Source organism: Lampetra planeri, chromosome 3 (genome assembly GCF_965212315.1).
Source record: "Lampetra planeri chromosome 3, kcLamPlan1.2.h2, whole genome shotgun sequence".
Lineage (NCBI taxonomy): Eukaryota > Metazoa > Chordata > Hyperoartia > Petromyzontiformes > Petromyzontidae > Lampetra > Lampetra planeri.
The window spans coordinates 5,806,919-5,826,020 of NC_136109.1; the positions used below are offsets into that span (position 1 = coordinate 5,806,919).

The window sequence follows — 19,102 nt, forward strand, 5'->3', positions numbered from 1 at the left end:
CAAAATCTTAAACAAACACAAGATCCAGGTTCGTGTCAACACAGTACACAAAATCCGTGATTTAATCCCATCTGTAAACGATGTTATTCCTGACATGCCATACCCTGGTGTCTACAAACTGAGTTGTGGTTGCGGTAGCAGTTACATTGGGGAAACGAAACGACATGTCTCGGACCGCGTTTGTGAATACAAGGCAGATCTAAAACACGGTAGGACAATTACCTCTGCCGTTGCTGATCATTGTTTTACCGCTGTGGGCTTACACGAGATAGTTTTTTTTCCAAGACGGAGATACTCTGCAAACCTAATGGCTACCTTCAGAGATGTGTTCATGAAGCCATCCAGATATATAAACACAGACACAACTTCAGCAGAGAAGATGGGTACAAACTGAGCAATCATTGGAATGACGTTATTAACCAGGTAAAGTCTTAACTGACTGTGATGTTTCCATCCTACCTGCCTGTGTCTGCTGTTATTTACGACTCTCTGTGTCTCTCTCTCTGTGCCTCTCTCTTAGATTTCTCACATGTCGTTTGGATTGCACTCTCATGCTCACATGCCCTTTGGATTGCACTCTCATGCCTTTGGATCACCATTCTTAGATTTTACATTAACATGTTAATCTCTCACATTAACATAGCCACTTCAGTGCCCTTATCGAGGAGGCTGCTTTAGATTGCACCACTCTCCGATTTCACATTAACATGCTAATCTCTCACATTAACATAGCCACTTCCATGCCCTCGTCGAGGTGGCCGCTCTCCTATCTTACATTTACATGCTAATTTCTCACATTAACATCACTAGCCCCGCCCACTTCTTTATGACCCTTGGGCTACGCCCATTTCAAACCTTTTAAAACAGTCTGCCAACAGCAGCAGATCAAGCTTTCCCACCTGATGACGGACTCTTGTGTTACGCCCGAAACGTCGTAACCAAAAAGTATAAGATAATGAGTGAAGATCAAATGTGTCTAGGATTGCTAATTGATTGTTTGTGTTGACAACGAAAATTAAAGGTCATCGAATTATTTGTGCAAGTATAGCAAGCTGTTAAATATATTTATATGCATATCTTGACACGTCACAAGTAAATTGAGTCTATTGTCGAATATACAAACAGGCTGCAGTCAAATATGTTGTCGATTATCAAACATATACTGAATACAATAATTTAAATGTTGTCGATTTTCAACTGATTGTACCTACTAAATAGACGATATATAAAACACATTGCTATGCTATCTACATTCACTTCTGACTGGATTGTGAGTATGATGCATTGTTGTGCTCTAGCAGCCAGAACCATCTTCTCTTCACATAACAAGATATATCTCCGTAGAGGCACAGTGTGTGTGGGTATGGTAAACAAAATCTTTAAAAGGAGACATTTGACCATGCTAATGGTGAAAAAACGCATATTTTGTTAAATTTATTAAATACGATGAGGGTTTCTTGCTTGGGATTTCGTCATTATTTAATGCTGGTCGTAGTAATGTGGCCCACGTCTACGACCTGTTTTCCTGAATGTTTATCCCGGATTGGGGTGGCCTGGTCAGCTGACTAGTTGTGGTTATAATGGGGTCTCCTGTCTCTCCCTCTGACTGTGGGCCTCTAATTGTGTGTGGATAGTGAGTGCTTTGGGGCTTTTGTAAAGTGAAACTTGGTCATAAAAAGCAACGTACCAATGTGTCTAAAGAAGAAGGTTGTTTTATAAGAGTGCAGCATTACTTGTTGTGACATGGATCAGAAACATGAACAGTAGCAAAGAAAATGGAACAACAGTTCAATGTGCGCAGTTGAAGCATGAAGGGATGCAAGCTTGGACTTACAATGAGAGATACAAAGAGGAACAGATAGGTTAGAAAACATATGCAAAGTAAAGATATGACATTGCTTGTTAAGAAAGTCAGTGGGCTTGGGCAGGACATGTTACTCGAAGGGATGATGACTCAGTGGGTGAGAATAACAGATGGGCAGCTAAAGATGGGAACGTGCCCAGGAAAGTCTGTCATGCAGAGGGGGTGAAGAAATGAACTGTTGCGCAGGTGCTGGGTGGAATGTTGCATTATAGGACTATAAGAGACGGTTCCATTTTGGGGAGGCCTTCAACTGGCAGATATTGATAATGGCCGATAATAATGACATCAGCCCACAATGTCCTAGAACTTAATTACAGCAAATGCAATGCTTTGGTAATGAAATCCTGCAATGATTACCAGATGGCTGTTTTTGTACAGTGCTTTGGTAGTGAGTGGGTAGTAACCACCCAGCCACCTAGAGAAGTATATGTCAAGCCACAATCTAGATTGAAAACGAATTTATTTACAACTGATTTGTGTGTTTAGTTTGTTGTCCTTCCCCCACACCTTCCATTAGAATGGTTGGCTACGGACGGTGCAAAAGAAGTTCAACATATATACTTCCCCACATTGGTCAGCCTGATTTGGTGAAAGAGGTGGCTTGATAGCTGCTTTCGGGAAATAATGGTAGATAAAAAGCCGTAAATTGGAAGATGATTTAAATACCTTAGACCACAGCTTACAGATGCAGTGTGTGTGTGATTTTTGAGTATTTCGTGGGTGGATCCTTACTTAGATAACTTTTTTAGGCTGGTTATCTTCTTCAGTAGATTTTTATTGTCCTTCACACCTGTTTCTGTTGAAATAGAAACAGGGCATTGCGATAAACACATGTTTAAGAAAACTGATGCTACCATTTTCTTTTACTTGCATCATAAAGCTTTATACAGGGACTCCTTTACGAACACTCGACTTACGAACTTTCAGAGATAGGAACAAACCTGTCTGTATGTCCATTGGCCTGTTCGGACTGAGTCTCCTCAGTTCAACCGCTGCCCAATAGATGGTGGTCGTGGCATCTACATTTGAAGAACATGAATAACCAGTGGCATCTACATCTACAGGAGATTATACAACTTTTAAAGCCATTCCCCATGTTTAGTGTACATGCTGTACGACATGTTTGGAATCGACAGGAATCCAGTTGGACTTGCGAACAAATCGACTTACGAACAGACCTCTGGAACCTAACTTGTTCGTAAGTAGAGGCGTCCCTGCAGATGCCAATTTCCTCAAAATCAGGCAAGTTAGCAATAATTATGAATCCATTCTCCATTATTATTTCACAGTTGCACTAGCGTTAAGGAATGCTAGAAAGAAAACAATTCAATTAGCTAATATTAGGAGTCAGTTACACATGAATGCATGCAGTGTTTTATAGTAAACGTGTCAGACTTAATATTGTGGTTTAAAGAACGCAGACACTTCCTGACACTGATGTGTAAGTCGTATAATAATGAACAGGTCTTAGTCTATCCTCTTGTGGATTAAGCGCTCCCATTGCCTGAGTTGCCTGAGTTAACTGACCATACTTTGCCACAATGGTCAGTGCAGGATGGTAAATGAAGGGTATCCAGGACTGCATCAGATATCACTAACTGCTGGTGCTCGCCATGGCATAAAATCGAGCTCAGGTGACTGGATTCATAGTGCAGTATGCAAACCACTATGCCACCACTATTTCACTTCTCCATTGAGTTCCTTAACATAGGAGAGATACCGGCAGCAGAGTAATAGGTTAACATGACAGCTAGTAGTGATATGCCTCTGCAGTGTCTCTGGTAGTGCCTCTGGCTGAATTTATGAATTTATGAAGGTGTTATAGTGGATTAATGCAAGGAACACTTAGCCGTGACAGTCAAGAGCCTCCTTACGCTATTGTCCCACTGCTGCGTCCTTCCCTGTGGAAGAGGTATGTGGATGACACTTTCGTCATCTGGCCACATGGCCTCCCAGCATTGAACCACTTCTTGGACCACATCAATTCTAGACACCCATCCATCAGATTCATCATGGAAGTGGAAAAAGACGGTAAACTACCATTCTTGGATATTCTGTTTGAGAGGAGGCCTGACGGATCCTTGGGACATTCTGTCTACAGGAAAGCCACCCACACAGATTCCTACTTGAAACCGGATTCCCACCACCACCCATCTCAAAAGAATTATCTCATCAAAACGCTATACCACAGAGCCCATGGCATTTCTGACAAACACCACCTGACCGGTGAATTAAGACATGTACATCGGGCCCTCAGGATGAACGGATACTCTGACCGTACTATCCGCCAAGCTGTCTCTCCCACCACACAGAAACAGCCACATGAAACTCCGACCAAAACCATCACGTTACCATACATAGCAGGCGTGACCAAAAAGATCTCCAAAATTCTAAACAAACATAAGATCCAAGTCCGATTCAGTACAGTGCATAAAATCCGTGATCTGATTCCATCTGTGAAGGATGTCGTTCCTGACTTACAGTATCCTGGAGTCTACAAATTGAGTTGCATTTGTGGTGATTGCTACATTGGAGAAACGAAACGTCATGTTTCTGATCGTGTCCGCGAGCACAAGTCAGATCTGAAACACGGCAGAACTGATTCTTCTGTCGTTGCCGATCATTGCTACAACTCGGTGGGCTCTCATGAAATTGTCTTTTCCGAGACCAAAGTTCTCTGCAAACCTCCCGGCTACCATCAAAGGTGTGTACACGAAGCCATAGAAATATACAAACACAGACATAATTTCAACCGTGATGATGGGTACAAACTTAGTAATCATTGGAAAGATGTTATCAACCACGCAAAAAAGACTTAATTACACTTTTTTTGGACCATCTTATCTGACAGGCACTATTTTACTTTACTTTACCGAGTGTTAACATCCCCAGTTATTTTTTAACAGTACTCTCTTCATTGTTCAGCCAGCATTGGTATAAACATGGGCATTTTCGTTCTTTTGTCTATCATGTGAATCAGGCCTCCCCTCCCCCTCTCTGTCCATTGTGTTGGCGTGTGCAGCAGCAACCGCGTCCAAGCCGTCGTCCATTTTTTTGGCCCCGCCCCCCTCCCGATGCGTTGTACTTAGCACTCCGTGCTGTCTTTGAGCCCCGCCCCCCTCCCTCCCGATACGTTCCATTCATTGGCTACCACATTCTGATGAGCTCCCCCCCCCCTCTCCTCCCCCCTTCAACTTGCTTATAAGGGATTACATCTTGAATCATTGCCTCACTTGATGCAGCTAATTCGGCTGTGACGGTCCCACCTGATGACGGAGACTTGTGTTGCCTCCAAAACGTCGTGATTTTTGTTTTATTTTATTTTCATTAATTTTGATGTTTTACCTACGTGACTTTACCGAAAAAAACCTAAGAATATGCTGCCATGTGTTAAGTTACCAAAACACGGGAGTCGCAGGACGTATCTGCGTTTTGGTCTATGGTTATCTAGATGACAGTTTTGTGAATGTACCGGCCGCTAAACCTACAGAGCTCCACTGCAAAACAGAGATGAGGACTTGCCACTGCATCTGCTCTTTTGCAGGAGGGGCAGGGGAGCGAGTGGGGAATGATATGGAAGCTGTCGGTGTGACCAGTGTTCATGTTTATTTATAACAGGGAGATCACCTCCTGGATTGCTTAGTAGCCCAAGTGCACTTTGCCACAGATGCTTCTCTTCCCATAAATTTCACCAAGAGGCTTAGGTAGTTTAACATAGAAGATACAATTAATCTATTTATGTTACATGCAATATATCTGTAAATTCGTGGCCATGCACAGATAAAAAAGGAGAATTACAAATCCCCTTGTCTCATTGGAGCTGCCATAAACTGGTGCAGGGTTTCCCTATTTACACAAATGCCACTAGAAAATAATGGTCCAGAAAAAACGTAGTCTAACAGAGTGTGATATTACACTCAAGTAAAGAGACATACATAATTGACTATTGTATTACCCACAATCCTCAAGACAGGGCATATTAAGTTTGGTGCAGTGATGCCAACTGGAATAACAGGTCTACAAGCTGCTTGTGCTGTGGCTATCGCTCAGTCGACTCTCATGGGAGCAAACTTATCTACAACTACCTGCAGATGTTTCTTACTTGTGCTGCAGGGTGAGGCGTATTGCCTCAAGCGCAGACGGCTTGTTGTCACAGGTTTGAGTTCTCGAGCAATTCGTCCTGGCTGGTCTGGGTAAGCTGTGCCCTTTGTAAAAGTGAGAACGCTATGCATAATTAGCACTCACTCTGCTCTGGCGTAAACGTCTTCATCACGTCCTCAATGAGCTTTGTCGTCTCTTGGAGCTGCACGCCTGAGCCCTCTCGGGAGGCAGACGTCCGGATCTTCTCAAACAGCTCTGCACAGGGTACCAGACTTGTTATCAAAGGAGAACAATATCAATACGTGTTCCATTTTATATGTTTGTTCCAATTGCATACACTCTCGATAGTTATCAGGTATATTTAATGTGGTCATATGTTTTATATATATAACAATAGATTATTGACGATAATGAAAACATAATGCAAATTATATGCATTTAGCCGAATTATAGTTGAACATTGTATGTTGCATGGTCTTGTCCTGAGAAGAATTTTACATTTTAAGTAAGCTTATAGTTTTTCATTGCAATACCAGTTTCCATGGGTAAATATTGAGCTTGAAACAAAATCTTCAAACATCCATACATATGCATACACTCATTTACATCAATGCAAAGTATCGACATTTCCTGAAAGATGGCATCAAGGGAAGTGGCACACCACAGCAGACTCTTACTCCACTAAACGGAATAACAGGGAAGAGGCCTAAAAACACAGCATGTGGGTAGAGTACTGAGCAGGCGGGCAGGCGGGGACTGCCCCTGTGACTTAAATGTTAGATATATGCTGGTCTAACGCGTGTAATGCAACTGCATAGATATATCGTACACACGGTACTCTTAATACAAACCTGGGCCACCATTCTTGACAAAAGCTGTTTTCAGGGCAAATTTCTCCTCCCACGTGGAATCAACAAAAGTCATAATTTTCTTCAGCCTTTCCAGCTCAACCATGGCGTAGTTACAGCTGCAAAAGAGGTTGTAATTTAGAAATACGAGCATCAAAGACAGAGATCCTACGTTTACCTTTCGTATGCTGGTGTTTTATCACTTTAAAACAAAAAGAGCACAGAAACAAAAAATAAATTGACAGCTCAGGATGATTTTACCATTAACAGTTTTTTTCATAGTGCAAGTTTTGTGACCTCGTTTTGTGGGTCGAATAATGATGATGTTGCAGCATGGTGTGGTTGAGGAGCTGAAGGTGCTGCTTTCAGTTGCACGGTGTTGGTGTTGCATGGGAGGTCATTCGTTCAATGAAATGCAAGATGAAAGGGGAAAGATTACCGCACACGAGCTACAAAGTGCCGCAACGCACGAGTTGGCAGTTTTGATTAATGGCAAGGATCCAAATGGTGTCCAATCAGGTAAAGCTGTGAGAATACGGGAAAAGGAAACATAGCCATTTGGAAGGTAGGACAACCAATTGGGTGAGATATAGCAATGCATGGGAGTATGCAAATGAGCGAATCGAAAGTGTTTTTTGGGCGCTGGGGCTATACAAGATGGGACTGAACACAGAACAGGAGTGTGCACAGAGCTATAGACTGCCGGAGAACCAGGAGCGAACAAGAGCAGCAAGATAAGCTCTCCCGCACTCGAGAAAGTACAGAAAAGTTAGCACAATAAAGTTTGTGAAAATGATTGCTTAGCCAGGGGCAGCGACTGTGATAGCTGCTGTGTTGGAAGTGATACAGAAAGTGTCTGCAGGGACAGCAGTAGTGATGATACAAGTGATCCAAACTGAGGCGGAGGTCCTTGAAAGTTGATTGATAGGTTGAATATCAGAGTTGCACCAATGCTATTCCACTCATGTATGTTATAGAGGCTGACAGTATTGTATAAAAATCCATCAGTGAGAGCGCCGTTGGAAATTGTTTGTTAAATATCGGCTGAAGTGTGTGTGCCACTGATCTATTTACGTGGGATTATACTTATATTGAAGATAGTTCAGTAAACGCGAACTACAACAAGAGATACAGGGCATGATTGACGAGATGTTACTCTCTGGTGTGCTGGATTGGGGAAGATTGTAAGTCTAAACTGCATCGTTTGCTATCCATTAGAGTTTACACAACATAATTTTTCATAATACGAAAGGACATTAAATGTCACGATGGGACGATTATCACAATATCAGTTTCGCTTAACTTTGTAAAACGATGTCACGTTTGTACAGCGTGACGTCACGAATCTATGGTGAGTTCCCTTCACCCGGCCTGTGAGTCTTGACCATGGAGGGGACTTGTTCTGCTGCACACTCTGCGGGCTGGGACGCCGCTCCGGCCTGCTCACAAATAGCGACGCGCCACTGCAGCCGACGATGTTCCCTGAGGGAATTTTACGCCCTTGGAAATATCTGCTTTCACATTTTGCAAAAAAGCGTGATATACATATGTATATGTAATGACCGGAAAATAACCCCAAGCCTATGTGCAGCCAAACGCTATTCGAAAATAAACCAAGGTCCCTGATTGGACCAAAGTGGTTTCCACAGGGGTTGGTCGGGACGAAGGCTTTTAAAGTGATTGGAGAAAAAGGGTTAAAGGAGAATAGGCGGGAAACAAAGTGGAACCTAGAGGCGACAGTAGGGATCCGTTAGAGGGGAATGACAGGAATTGGCTGAGGGAAATACAGAGACAGAGGGAACATTCCAGAAAGGGGACTAGAACAAGGGAAGGGGGCGTTTCAGGGAAGACAAGCTGAAGACAAGCTGAAGGTGTCACGGGGGTTGTGTCGGGCCGTGACACTCTGCGTGAACCCAACAGGACACGTGACCAGATAAAAGGGTGCCAGGGGCCCCAGGGGAGTCACGTGGTTGGGGTTCGGACCTTTCCGAAGGATCCGGAAGGGGGGCGTGGCCTGGGGCAGGGCCAGCCACGCCGGAGTGGTTATAAGCGGGGTGTTGGCAGAGAGCTGGGCTGTTCTGTGCTGTTCTGCTGTGTCAACTCTGTGATGAAGCCACCATCTACGATTCTCGGTCTCCGGTCCAGAAATGTAGTATCCCCGTGTGTTAGCTAAGTTATGAATGGTGGTTACCACCCTATGTCGTTAACTTGTTTCTGTTAAGAGTTACCCGTTGTCTTTAGATAAATATTTTTGCCTCTAAAGTACAGTGTGCGCCTGAATTTAACCCACCACACATAGTTTATAATATTTAAGCATAACTACAAATATGGTAGAAGAGGTTTTGCTGGTTGGCTGGAGCGAGGGCAAGTGTGTGATGACGTCACCCACATCTCACATTGTCCGTGTTGCGCAGATGCAACGCCTCCCCAACCCACCCCAGGTGTGTAACCCTCTGCAAATGCACGGGCGGTGCGAGTCTGTTTATAACAAAACGTTATTGCATGTTAAAGAGAGCATTTCAACTATGGAATATGTACTTCACACTCATGACTCTGTGTCAAAACAGCATAAATAGGGTTACACTCGCATCGTGTATGTTAGTGACAGTGTAAAGGAGAGCCGACACAAAGTTGCAGGGGGTTCGTCTTTTATTGCTTCCCGCAGTCCACACTCTTCCCCAGCCTTCTCTGTCCGTTTCCTGCCCGTTCTCCCCCTTTTCCCCACCAGTTCTCCCTCTTATATCTCCTCGCCTGCTCCTCCCCCTTCCACTGTCACTGTCCCACTGTCCCCTTCCTTTTGGTGAGAATCCTTCGCCTGACATCCCTTACAACAGTGTGAAACCCCTTCCCGTGGAGAAACCAACATGTCTATATTAACAGCACCATCTTACCTGGGCAGATTTTTCACTTCGTTTAAAATGTTCAAAACTTCATCTACTTTCTTTTTCAATTCTGGTCCTATTAACACAAGACAAATATGAGCAAGACAACAAGAACAACCCAGATGAAACGGCCTCAGTTGTCATAATTGGGGTCATAAAGGAGACACATGGGGTTTGGGGGTGGAGATGGGGAGACCAGGGCAAATGTCGCCATATAACAGAGCGTGTGGCTGATGTTTGTCATCACAGTTCATTGTTAGAGAGTGGCAGCTTTGTGGCGATTTAAAGGTTGTTGCTCTCTTGCTTGGTCTGCAGACTGGATACACAAAGTACTGCCGTTTTCTCTGCCAATGGGTTAGTCGTGTGAGAGATTCCTACTACATCAAGATAGATTGGCCACTCCGACAGTCATTGGAGCCTGTGAGGAAAATTGTTCAGCATCCACCACTTGTTGAATCAAGGAAGATTTTGTTACCACCCTTACACAGCAATCTGGGTCTGATAAAGACCGATGTCAAAGCTATGGACAAAACACAAGCAGCTTTCAAGTACCTCTGTGGAAAATGTCCATGGTTAAGTGAAGCTAAGATAATGGAAGGTGTCTTTGTTGGACCTCATATGCGTGAAATTTTTCGAGATGATGCATTTGACAGTGCACCGTGTGGCAAGGAAAAGACGGCATGGAAAGCCTTCCAGTTCGTGGCAACAATATTTATCGGAAATGACAAGGCAGACAACTACAGGGAGTTGGTGGAAAACCTCCTCAAGGCACACAAAAGCCTTGATTGCCACATGTCACTAAATAATTTTTTTTGCACTCTCATCTAGATGTTTTCCCTCCGAACTGTGGAGCAGTGAGCGACGAGCATTGCGAGCGATTTCACCAGTACATTGCAACAATGGAGAAACGCTATCAGGGCAAATGGAGCCCATCGGTGCTTGCAGACTATTGATGGACAATTTAATGAATACAAGAGACAAACCAAAAAGCGCTGCATAGACACTAAGGACTAAACTATGTACTTATATATACATAATAGTTTTTAGCATTTTGTTTCATAATACATTGTATTTATATAACCCTTTTGCTGTTTTTTTAAGTGTTACATGAACAGGACAGGTGACATGTTATCATGTAAAGCAACCATAAACACATGAAAAGGCCTAGGTTTACAATTTATTAGTAAAACTATACGATCTACACAATATACATAGACGTAAAATGTTAAAACTTTGATATCTTTGGAACAATAGCCAATCACTTGTTTTAATTGTCATATTTGAATTCAGCACCTGAAAATCCATAATAAACAGCACATTTAATCTCTGAAGCAGACGACGTCTACAAAATTGTAGACCAAACATTAATTGCGATATTTAAATAATAGTCTCCTTGCACATTTGCACAGAGGCTGCATCAAATCCATACCTCGCATGTTATTTGCCAGAATCCGCAGAAGCTGAGAAGGAAAATAAGATTCATCGATAACATCGGGCATAAACATAATCCAACTGTGAAGCTGTGCGTGCTGAATGCAACACACAGAAAACCCCCTGGTGAACATGTTTAATTATTTCAGTCCAATGTTATCATGCAACTGTTATACATTAGCAATATGATGTAGAATACAGAGAAGTTATACTGCCCTTAGTCACTCAATTTATACACTGTATGCTTCATTGTGTATATTATCTGCTATACAGAAGAGTGCATCAGCTGTGAAAATAGCACTAATTCAATATCACCCACGACATGTACACTACTTACAAGACAAACACATTACTGCTGTAACAGTCTGACAGTTTAGTGTTAACACACTTGACCTGTTCACCTACTACACATCAACTGCTTTTTAATAGTTTATCACGAAACCAATTGTAATATACCTCAGTTAAGTTTTAACTAAAGCACACACCTCTGAAGGAGTTTCATCCATGGACTGCATAAGATCAACCGTCTAAAACAGAGACAGTTACATGATTACCTCAGTACATTTACATTCGTTTCACAATACGGTGTCTCAATTGAAGCAAAAACCATCTCTGTTCTCACAATATAATAAATGCTAGTTTAAGTTTTCAACTCAGTGTTATTACCCTTTGTAATAGAAGAATACATTGATATCTCATTTGTTTAGCACATTGCTCATGACTTGTTGGACAACTTTGTAGCCTTATGGCTTTCTTCAATTGTTTCCTGTCGTTCATTCCCATTGGGAGTGATAATGGCTATGTCGGCAATAACTTAGATATGGACAACACTTTTTACATCTATGTTCATTCCTCGATTTTTCTTATAACGTTTTAATAAAACATCTTCTAATGTTGCAGTGGTAACTTTGGCAAGGTCTGTAATTTGACTTAATATGCAATGTGTTTCATTATACAACCTGAGTGTAGCTGTTACATTTTTGCAACAGGTCAAACTTAAACTATTTTCTTTTTACATGTATTTATTACGATCTTAACTTGCGAGAGGCTGAATGTGTGTCACACATAAAGTAAATAGTATGAAAAAAGGACAGCATCAAAGAATTACAATCAGTCATTGGACCAACATCTGCAGATATGGTAACCACAATTTTACACGAAAATGTAAAGCTCAATCATTGAACTGTGCTTCAATTATTCTTCTATTCTAAAAGAGTGATCATTCATGTTCTACAAATTTCCGAAGCAATAACAGCATTCCCCATAGAGTTTACTCAGAAATTAGCTTCCCCCCTCCCAAAAAACAGTGAAGTATCAATAAAAAGCACTACATAGATTGTATATATAATGAACTTCTTCCGTACCGTATGTAGCCAACCGTGCTAATCGGAGGTGTGGGGGAAGGACAACAAATTAAACATAAAAAGCAGTTCTAAAGAAATGAGTTTTAAATCTAGATTTAAAAGTGCATAGTTCCAGTCGCGTCCTTATATCAGAAGGAAGAGAGTTCCAGATGGCCGCAGAAGCACATCTGAAAGTGCGCGATGCAGTGACAGTATTTGTTCGATAGCTCGCCAAAAAGGCGCTGCGAGGATGACCGGAGTTCACGTGATGGTTTATGCAGGCACCAATTAACACACACAAGGCATTCATAAAATGCATACAATATCAAGCACCACTATGTTCCATGAACGATAAAGTGATGTCATAGCAGTAAAAGTATCTCCGTTGGCAGTTGTGTCTAGCTGAAGTGATGTTCTTCAGCTCAGTATTTTTCCACGTAATTGAGAGCTTTATCATGTTGGCAAATCGGGTTGAGCAGTTATATCTAATGCAAACATTATCAAATCATAATTTTTGCATGTTTTACCACAATGCAGAATGTTTGCCTTGCAATGTGTGTCTATTTGATGTTTGAACATCTTAACACCTGTATTTTTGCCAGAAAGGGTAAAGCCTATTCTGTTTTCATGACCAATGTTTCACGAAAATAGGACAGTGTGATGTGGTGAGTTAAGATGCCGTGTAATAATGAGCATAACCACAGTGTGATGAGGTAAGAGCAGTTTAACTTCCACGAGGAGCCCCGCTTCTCTCTCCCAGGCCCCAGGCAGCGCCAACTCACCTCGGCCAAGGCCTTCTCCAGCGCTTCATCTCTACCGCTGGCTGCCACGGCCTTTAAGGAAGTGAAAATCATTAATTACATTTTCATTCACGTAACATATTAATAATATGTAAATAAAGATAACTTACAGCTTCCCACATCGTGTCAGTCATGGGGGTTAATTGACCATACCTCACCATACTTCATTAGACCTCCTTTGCCAGTACCAAAATATAATAATAGGGGTTTTCCCCTTTTTTCTTGTAACAAAACTTGTTAGTGTGGGTTGGTGAAGATGGAGGCCTCAGGACTTTCAGATATTACTCGTCACCAATATTGGCCGTGGTCACAGAGTCAATCTTGGGTCGCCGGATTACATAGCACAGTGCGCTAGCCACTGTGCCACCACTCCACCATTTCATTTAGGAATTTTCAACAATTAGACACATGTAAACTCACATTCACATGCTTTATATCAATTTGACTTTATATGTGATGACATAACTAATATTTAATATATTGGAGGTCCAATCTTCAATACAATTTTATTTTAACAGTAAGTAATTTTGGAATACATTAACAATTTCCAGTTAATTAAGTGTTTTTGTGCAAATTCATTTTAGGACAAAAAATGTTCAATGTGTATCAGGCAAACAGATCGAGTTTTAACTTAAAACGCAGGTTTTCAGACACAATGCCACGCTAGTTTTTGGGTCAGGCAACGTGGCAGTTTTATAAAAAAGCATTTCTTTCATTAACCCTCCACCACCCGACACCAACTACCAAAGCACGCGTTATCTGCATTTCTCTGTAATGTGGGCCTGGCCAGCTTTCATTTAAATTATATGAAATATATAATAATAATAAAAACACACATTTCAGTAGTGTTCAATTGACTCCTACTTTGCGAATCATTCCTAGCATCCTTGAATAAAACAGACCACGTTAGTCTCTAATCAACTTGTTAAACCACTCTAGCATTGACATATTTTTATTTCGTGCTCTTTCCCTCACTCATACCCACTCTCTCCTATAAGATGCACACGGTTCCACTCTCTATCGCTCCACAGAGTCATTGAGGGCTCTCTCAATGTCATTAAATGCTGTCATTACAAGGCACGCCCAATGTGCCTTAATTCATGATCCAGGCGAGGTCCCACTAACCTTTGTTAAAAATCACCTCTCCTGGAAATCCTGAATATCATCATATATGTGGTGTTAAAGGATCTACATGCTCACCCTTTTTGCCATATCATGTTAACAGCTATAACTATGAATCACACATTAATTAGTTGTTCAAGCTGAGTTAGGCAAACCAGTCAATGTCTAGAGTAGTCTACACTCTATTTTCATATAATATTTAGTCTACACCCTATATTCATCCATACAGTGTATATCTCATATCTTAGAGGCAGAACGTCTATTGAATAAATGTGATTCATAATAGATGTTTGGGTCATATGGCACAAATAGAATGTGTGTAGTAAACCCTCCACTACTGAACACACTACAAATAATAAAGTTGCCCCTTGAACAAACATGCCAATTTATTACTGCGTGCCTTTACACAATGTGAGTGCTGAAGCAATAATACATTGGCACATTATTTCACGAGACGACATTATTGACTGTGTTGGGTGGAGGAGAGTTCATGGCATACATTTTACTGACGCAATTTGTCCCAAAAATATATTTTTATTCATAATATTATTCGCGAAAGCTCACATGTTTAATAAATGTTTATGGAAGTGAAATTAAGCAACACATTTTACACATAGTGGCTAAGGCTATGTTATATGTTAGTATTTAATTACAATAAATTATTCATGGTATAGAGTGTAAGCAACAATACCCCCTTGCATATTAGCTTCCATATGCCTGTTCTTTTTTTTTTTAAGAAATACGTTGTGAAGCTTGATTACTGCAAAGTACAACCACAGAATTATCCAAGAAAACTCACGCCTTGGAACATGCGCTGTATTTTAAGAACATCGAGTGGGCTGAGGAAGTCCCTCTGACCGATCGGAGTTTTCTTGTCTTGAACCGGCACAATCGTGGGGCTGACTCCATCGATTGATGATGCGTGCCTTTACACGGCAAGCAAGCAGAGGAGGAAATCAGTAACAGTAATAACACTCATTAGATGAGAAAAATTGTCTAAGATTGAAAAATTGTTATTGCATTAATATTTATTGCCTTTTGCTACATGTATTCTTTTATATATTTAAATCAAGCAGTGCATATTGCTAGCTACTTGGCATTGGGATCAGCAACTAGGAAAATGACTAAGAACATTAAACAAATATGATAATTGCATAATGAAGTGTAATAAAAGACTTGACCACGATCTCTGGCTCAGTGTCCTTTATTCGGTCCGTACTGCGTTCCCACACGGCTGTCTCTCTTATTCTCTCTGTGCTGGTTCCGATGTCACTCCAATCCACATCAGCAGCCCCGCTGCTGTTCTTGTCGCTCTTGCAGCCCCACAGCAGCTCCGCTGCTGTACTCTCACACAGCTCCCTTGGCTGTTCCTGCTGCAGCTCTGACAGCCTCGTGCTGTCTCGCCTTCTCGTCGCTCCTGCGACTCCTGGCAGCCACCCCGCTGCCCCTCACACACAGCCTTACTGCCTATCTCTATCTGCAGCTTTACACCTCCCAGTAGCTCCCTACTGTTCCCAGGGTTGGCTCCCGCTTCTGACGGTGCCCCCTCGGCTCGTACGCCCGCGTGGCCCCACACCTTTCCATTCACACCCCGACTGCTCTCTCTTTCCGGTTTACCCGCTTAAGGACCCCCTACCTTTCACCCACGTCACCTGGCTCCGCCTCCTCGTGACGTCACATCCGGAAGGTCGCTTTCGCCCGCATTACAGAAGCATGGGGAGATGCATTACTGGAATTACACTGAGATAAAGTAAATATATCACATAGCTAAGGGAACAAATGCAAATCTTGTGTTCCAAAAGAGGCTGTAAACTTGAGCTCAAGTAATAAATAAACAACTGTCACGTAAAGTTTTATGAACAAAATGTAATAATTGATACAGGGACACAACACTGGACAACACAGCAGAAGTCTCTAAATGGTAATTAATGAAGGCTGACCAGGAACACAATGATGGAGTGTTGAGTAAGAGCAGGACCGAGTCAGTTTAGATTATAAAAAGCAACTTCGCAATGTATAAAAATCGTTAAGTTTGCAATCATTACACATGACCTGCCATGAAATATAGATCAGAAGACACAAAAAAGAAAATGAAACAAACACATCATCAAATTAAAAGTATAAAACATGGATCAAAGAACACACACACATTAAATACATCATACTTATACATCATTAACACAAAGAAGTGGGATTGGGCATGACCCATAGCTAAAACGGACGATGCCTATGAGAAATGCATCTGATTTATGCAATACGTGCACGCTATAAATAGTGTTTATTAATATTATTAGTGGTGATGGAATGGCAGCCAAAGGCAAGAACATATCTAACATTACAACCACCATTAGATGTGGTGTTGAGATCAGTGCAGGCACAGGAGTGAGACGGACTGTGGCATAGCAGGGCCATGGGGGCAGTGGGGGCCGTGGGGACCCTGGGGGCAGTTTGGGCCGTGGGGACCGTGGGGGCCGTGGTCAACGTGTGGGGAGGTTTTCATCAAGTGTGGGAGTATTGGCTAACGATGATAATAAAAATTGTTATTGAACCAGAATTAACCTTTGAAATTCACATCAACATTTATAGGGGATTCTGGCAAGATTACATCAAACATAATCAATGTATATTACAAGCACAGAAAATAGATGAATACAGGTTATAGTTTAACATGTTATCAAAGTTTTAAGAAGATGGTGTGAAAATGTGAAGTGTATGTTGCACAATGATGTCGGTGGAAAGGTACCACCCGCATAGCATGAATATTGATGAAGGACAATAAATAATAATGAAGAATTCCATTTATTTACATTTCAGTGGTAAAGTCCATGGGGAGACCAAATATGGGAAATATTCTGTATGGTGGCAGATAAGGCAAGCACGTGTGTTCTAACATCAGAAGTTTTTGCTCTTGTCACTTTGTTAATATACAGCTCTATGACCAATACAGTAAGAAGGATATTGCTGGTGCCTCAAGCACCTGTCTCTTAACACTAAATTTGGCCGCTTTACTCTTTCAAAGTGGTTTATATTGTCTGTCAAAAATCTTCGGCAATACATAAGGCTACCAGTTTCTGGGAGACTCAAAATGGGCTTGAGCTGGCAGCCTGTCTCATGTTATCCTCGCCAACATTTACACAATTATGCCCACCCAATCACGAGCCCAATTCACACAGTGAACCTCCTTGTTCTCTTTGTTGGCCCTTCCCACTGCCCATAGGCCCCAGCCACATGCCAACCTCATCCATTTCTATCCACTTCTGTTCTGTTTAACCATCCCTGATTGGTCAACCAATTGACGCTGAGACAAAATCGCTAATATCAAATAAGCTTCGGGATACCGGAACATCGCTTCGGGATACCGGGACATCCTTTCTGAAACCAAAGCTGTCTCAACCACAGTGGGATGTTTGGTAGCTTTACCATAATAAATATTAACGTCATCGCAACCACCTACCTGTATTATGCATAAATACTACCTAAATACATCAAGTCCTCATCTATATTCATTCTTTCATTTATTGACAGCTGTGATCAAGTTACAAGATACACATTCCTAACCATTGCCATGCACTTTGTTTTTTGGAAGCTCACACTCAGATCCCAATTTTCAGCCTTATTGCCTAAAACAGCCAAGAGCTGTAATGCCACATCCAAGGGCCTCACGAGCAAACCTTGGAGCACAAAAAGCCTGCATACTGCAAGTCTCCTCGATGCAAACAGCACACTGTGATCCCTGCGTGTTCTGCCATCTACAAGTTGTGGTTTTACTGAAAACAAAAGTTGATCATGACATTAAACAAAGCTGGTGGTAAAATACACCCCAACCCAACTGCGGTCCTTACTCAAAACCACTTTAACGTCTGTCTTTCAACCCAGATGCAGGACTGTATCTCGCAGTATATGCTCTTAGGCGGTCTGCTTTATTTACCCAGAATGTGAAAGCAACCTAAAAGTTCCCATAGTCCTCTCTAAAGGCAATCATATGCTTGCTCCAAGTCTTGTTTAAAGTCTACATCAGATATGTTGTATTTGTGTAGAGGACACAAACACACACTGTGAAATAACTCACAAGAGTGGGCCCTCTGTGGCAGTGTCATAGATCGCATTTCATAAGAACTTAAAGCAAAAAAAAGCTTGCATGGTTACCAGGTCTCACATGTGAAGTATTGGAAAGACGGCAGGAAACCACTTGACGGGTAGCACACTTTTTATTAAAACTTGACTTGTCACGATACAACGTGTGGTCTCTATTCCTCTGGCTACACACACTTTACTTGACACGTGTGGTCACTATTCTTCTAACTACACACTCTTCACTTGACACGTGTGGTCACTACTCTTCTGACTACACACTCTTCACTTGACACGTGTGGTCACTATAGCTCACGCTGCAGGCTCACACTGCACGCTCTCACTGCATGCTCCCACTGCCTGCTCGCACTGTATGCTCTCACTGCACTCCGCCCCGTAACGTCCGTGGAGCCTACCAGCCCACCCCAGCTTGGGCGTAGGCTACAACCTCTGAGTCCCGAGGACCGGTCCTCACACGGACGTTCGGCCCCGGGTCCCAGGGTTCCGCCTCTGGGTCACACAGAGCCCGGTCCCTACAGGGACAGCGGGACTAGGTACCGCAGGGCTCTTCCTCTTCCTCCTCCGTCTTCAGTCTTCGCTGGTCACTCGCTCCCCGTGTGCCTATGCGCACCATCTTATA

General features: G+C 42.2%; 2 protein-coding genes across 5 annotated transcripts in view; both read right to left on the minus strand.

The window, feature by feature from the left end:
• The window catches only part of LOC144736816 (uncharacterized), a 674,279-nt gene that overhangs the window by 246,113 nt on the left and 409,064 nt on the right, over nucleotides 1-19,102 (minus strand). The gene's annotated exons all lie outside the window — the stretch shown is intronic.
• LOC144736783 (uncharacterized) overlaps nucleotides 1-19,102 on the minus strand; it is a 65,795-nt gene that overhangs the window by 27,357 nt on the left and 19,336 nt on the right. For all 3 annotated transcript variants that reach the window (XM_078619403.1, XM_078619421.1, XM_078619413.1), the window contains exons 8-15: nucleotides 15,191-15,317; nucleotides 13,252-13,302; nucleotides 11,612-11,653; nucleotides 11,125-11,155; nucleotides 9,705-9,771; nucleotides 6,817-6,932; nucleotides 6,110-6,220; nucleotides 2,597-2,660 (exon numbers count right to left, since the gene is read on the minus strand). In XM_078619403.1, coding sequence (XP_078475529.1) covers nucleotides 2,597-2,660; nucleotides 6,110-6,220; nucleotides 6,817-6,932; nucleotides 9,705-9,771; nucleotides 11,125-11,155; nucleotides 11,612-11,653; nucleotides 13,252-13,302; nucleotides 15,191-15,317 — 609 coding nt within the window. The remainder of the gene's footprint in view (nucleotides 1-2,596; nucleotides 2,661-6,109; nucleotides 6,221-6,816; nucleotides 6,933-9,704; nucleotides 9,772-11,124; nucleotides 11,156-11,611; nucleotides 11,654-13,251; nucleotides 13,303-15,190; nucleotides 15,318-19,102) is intronic.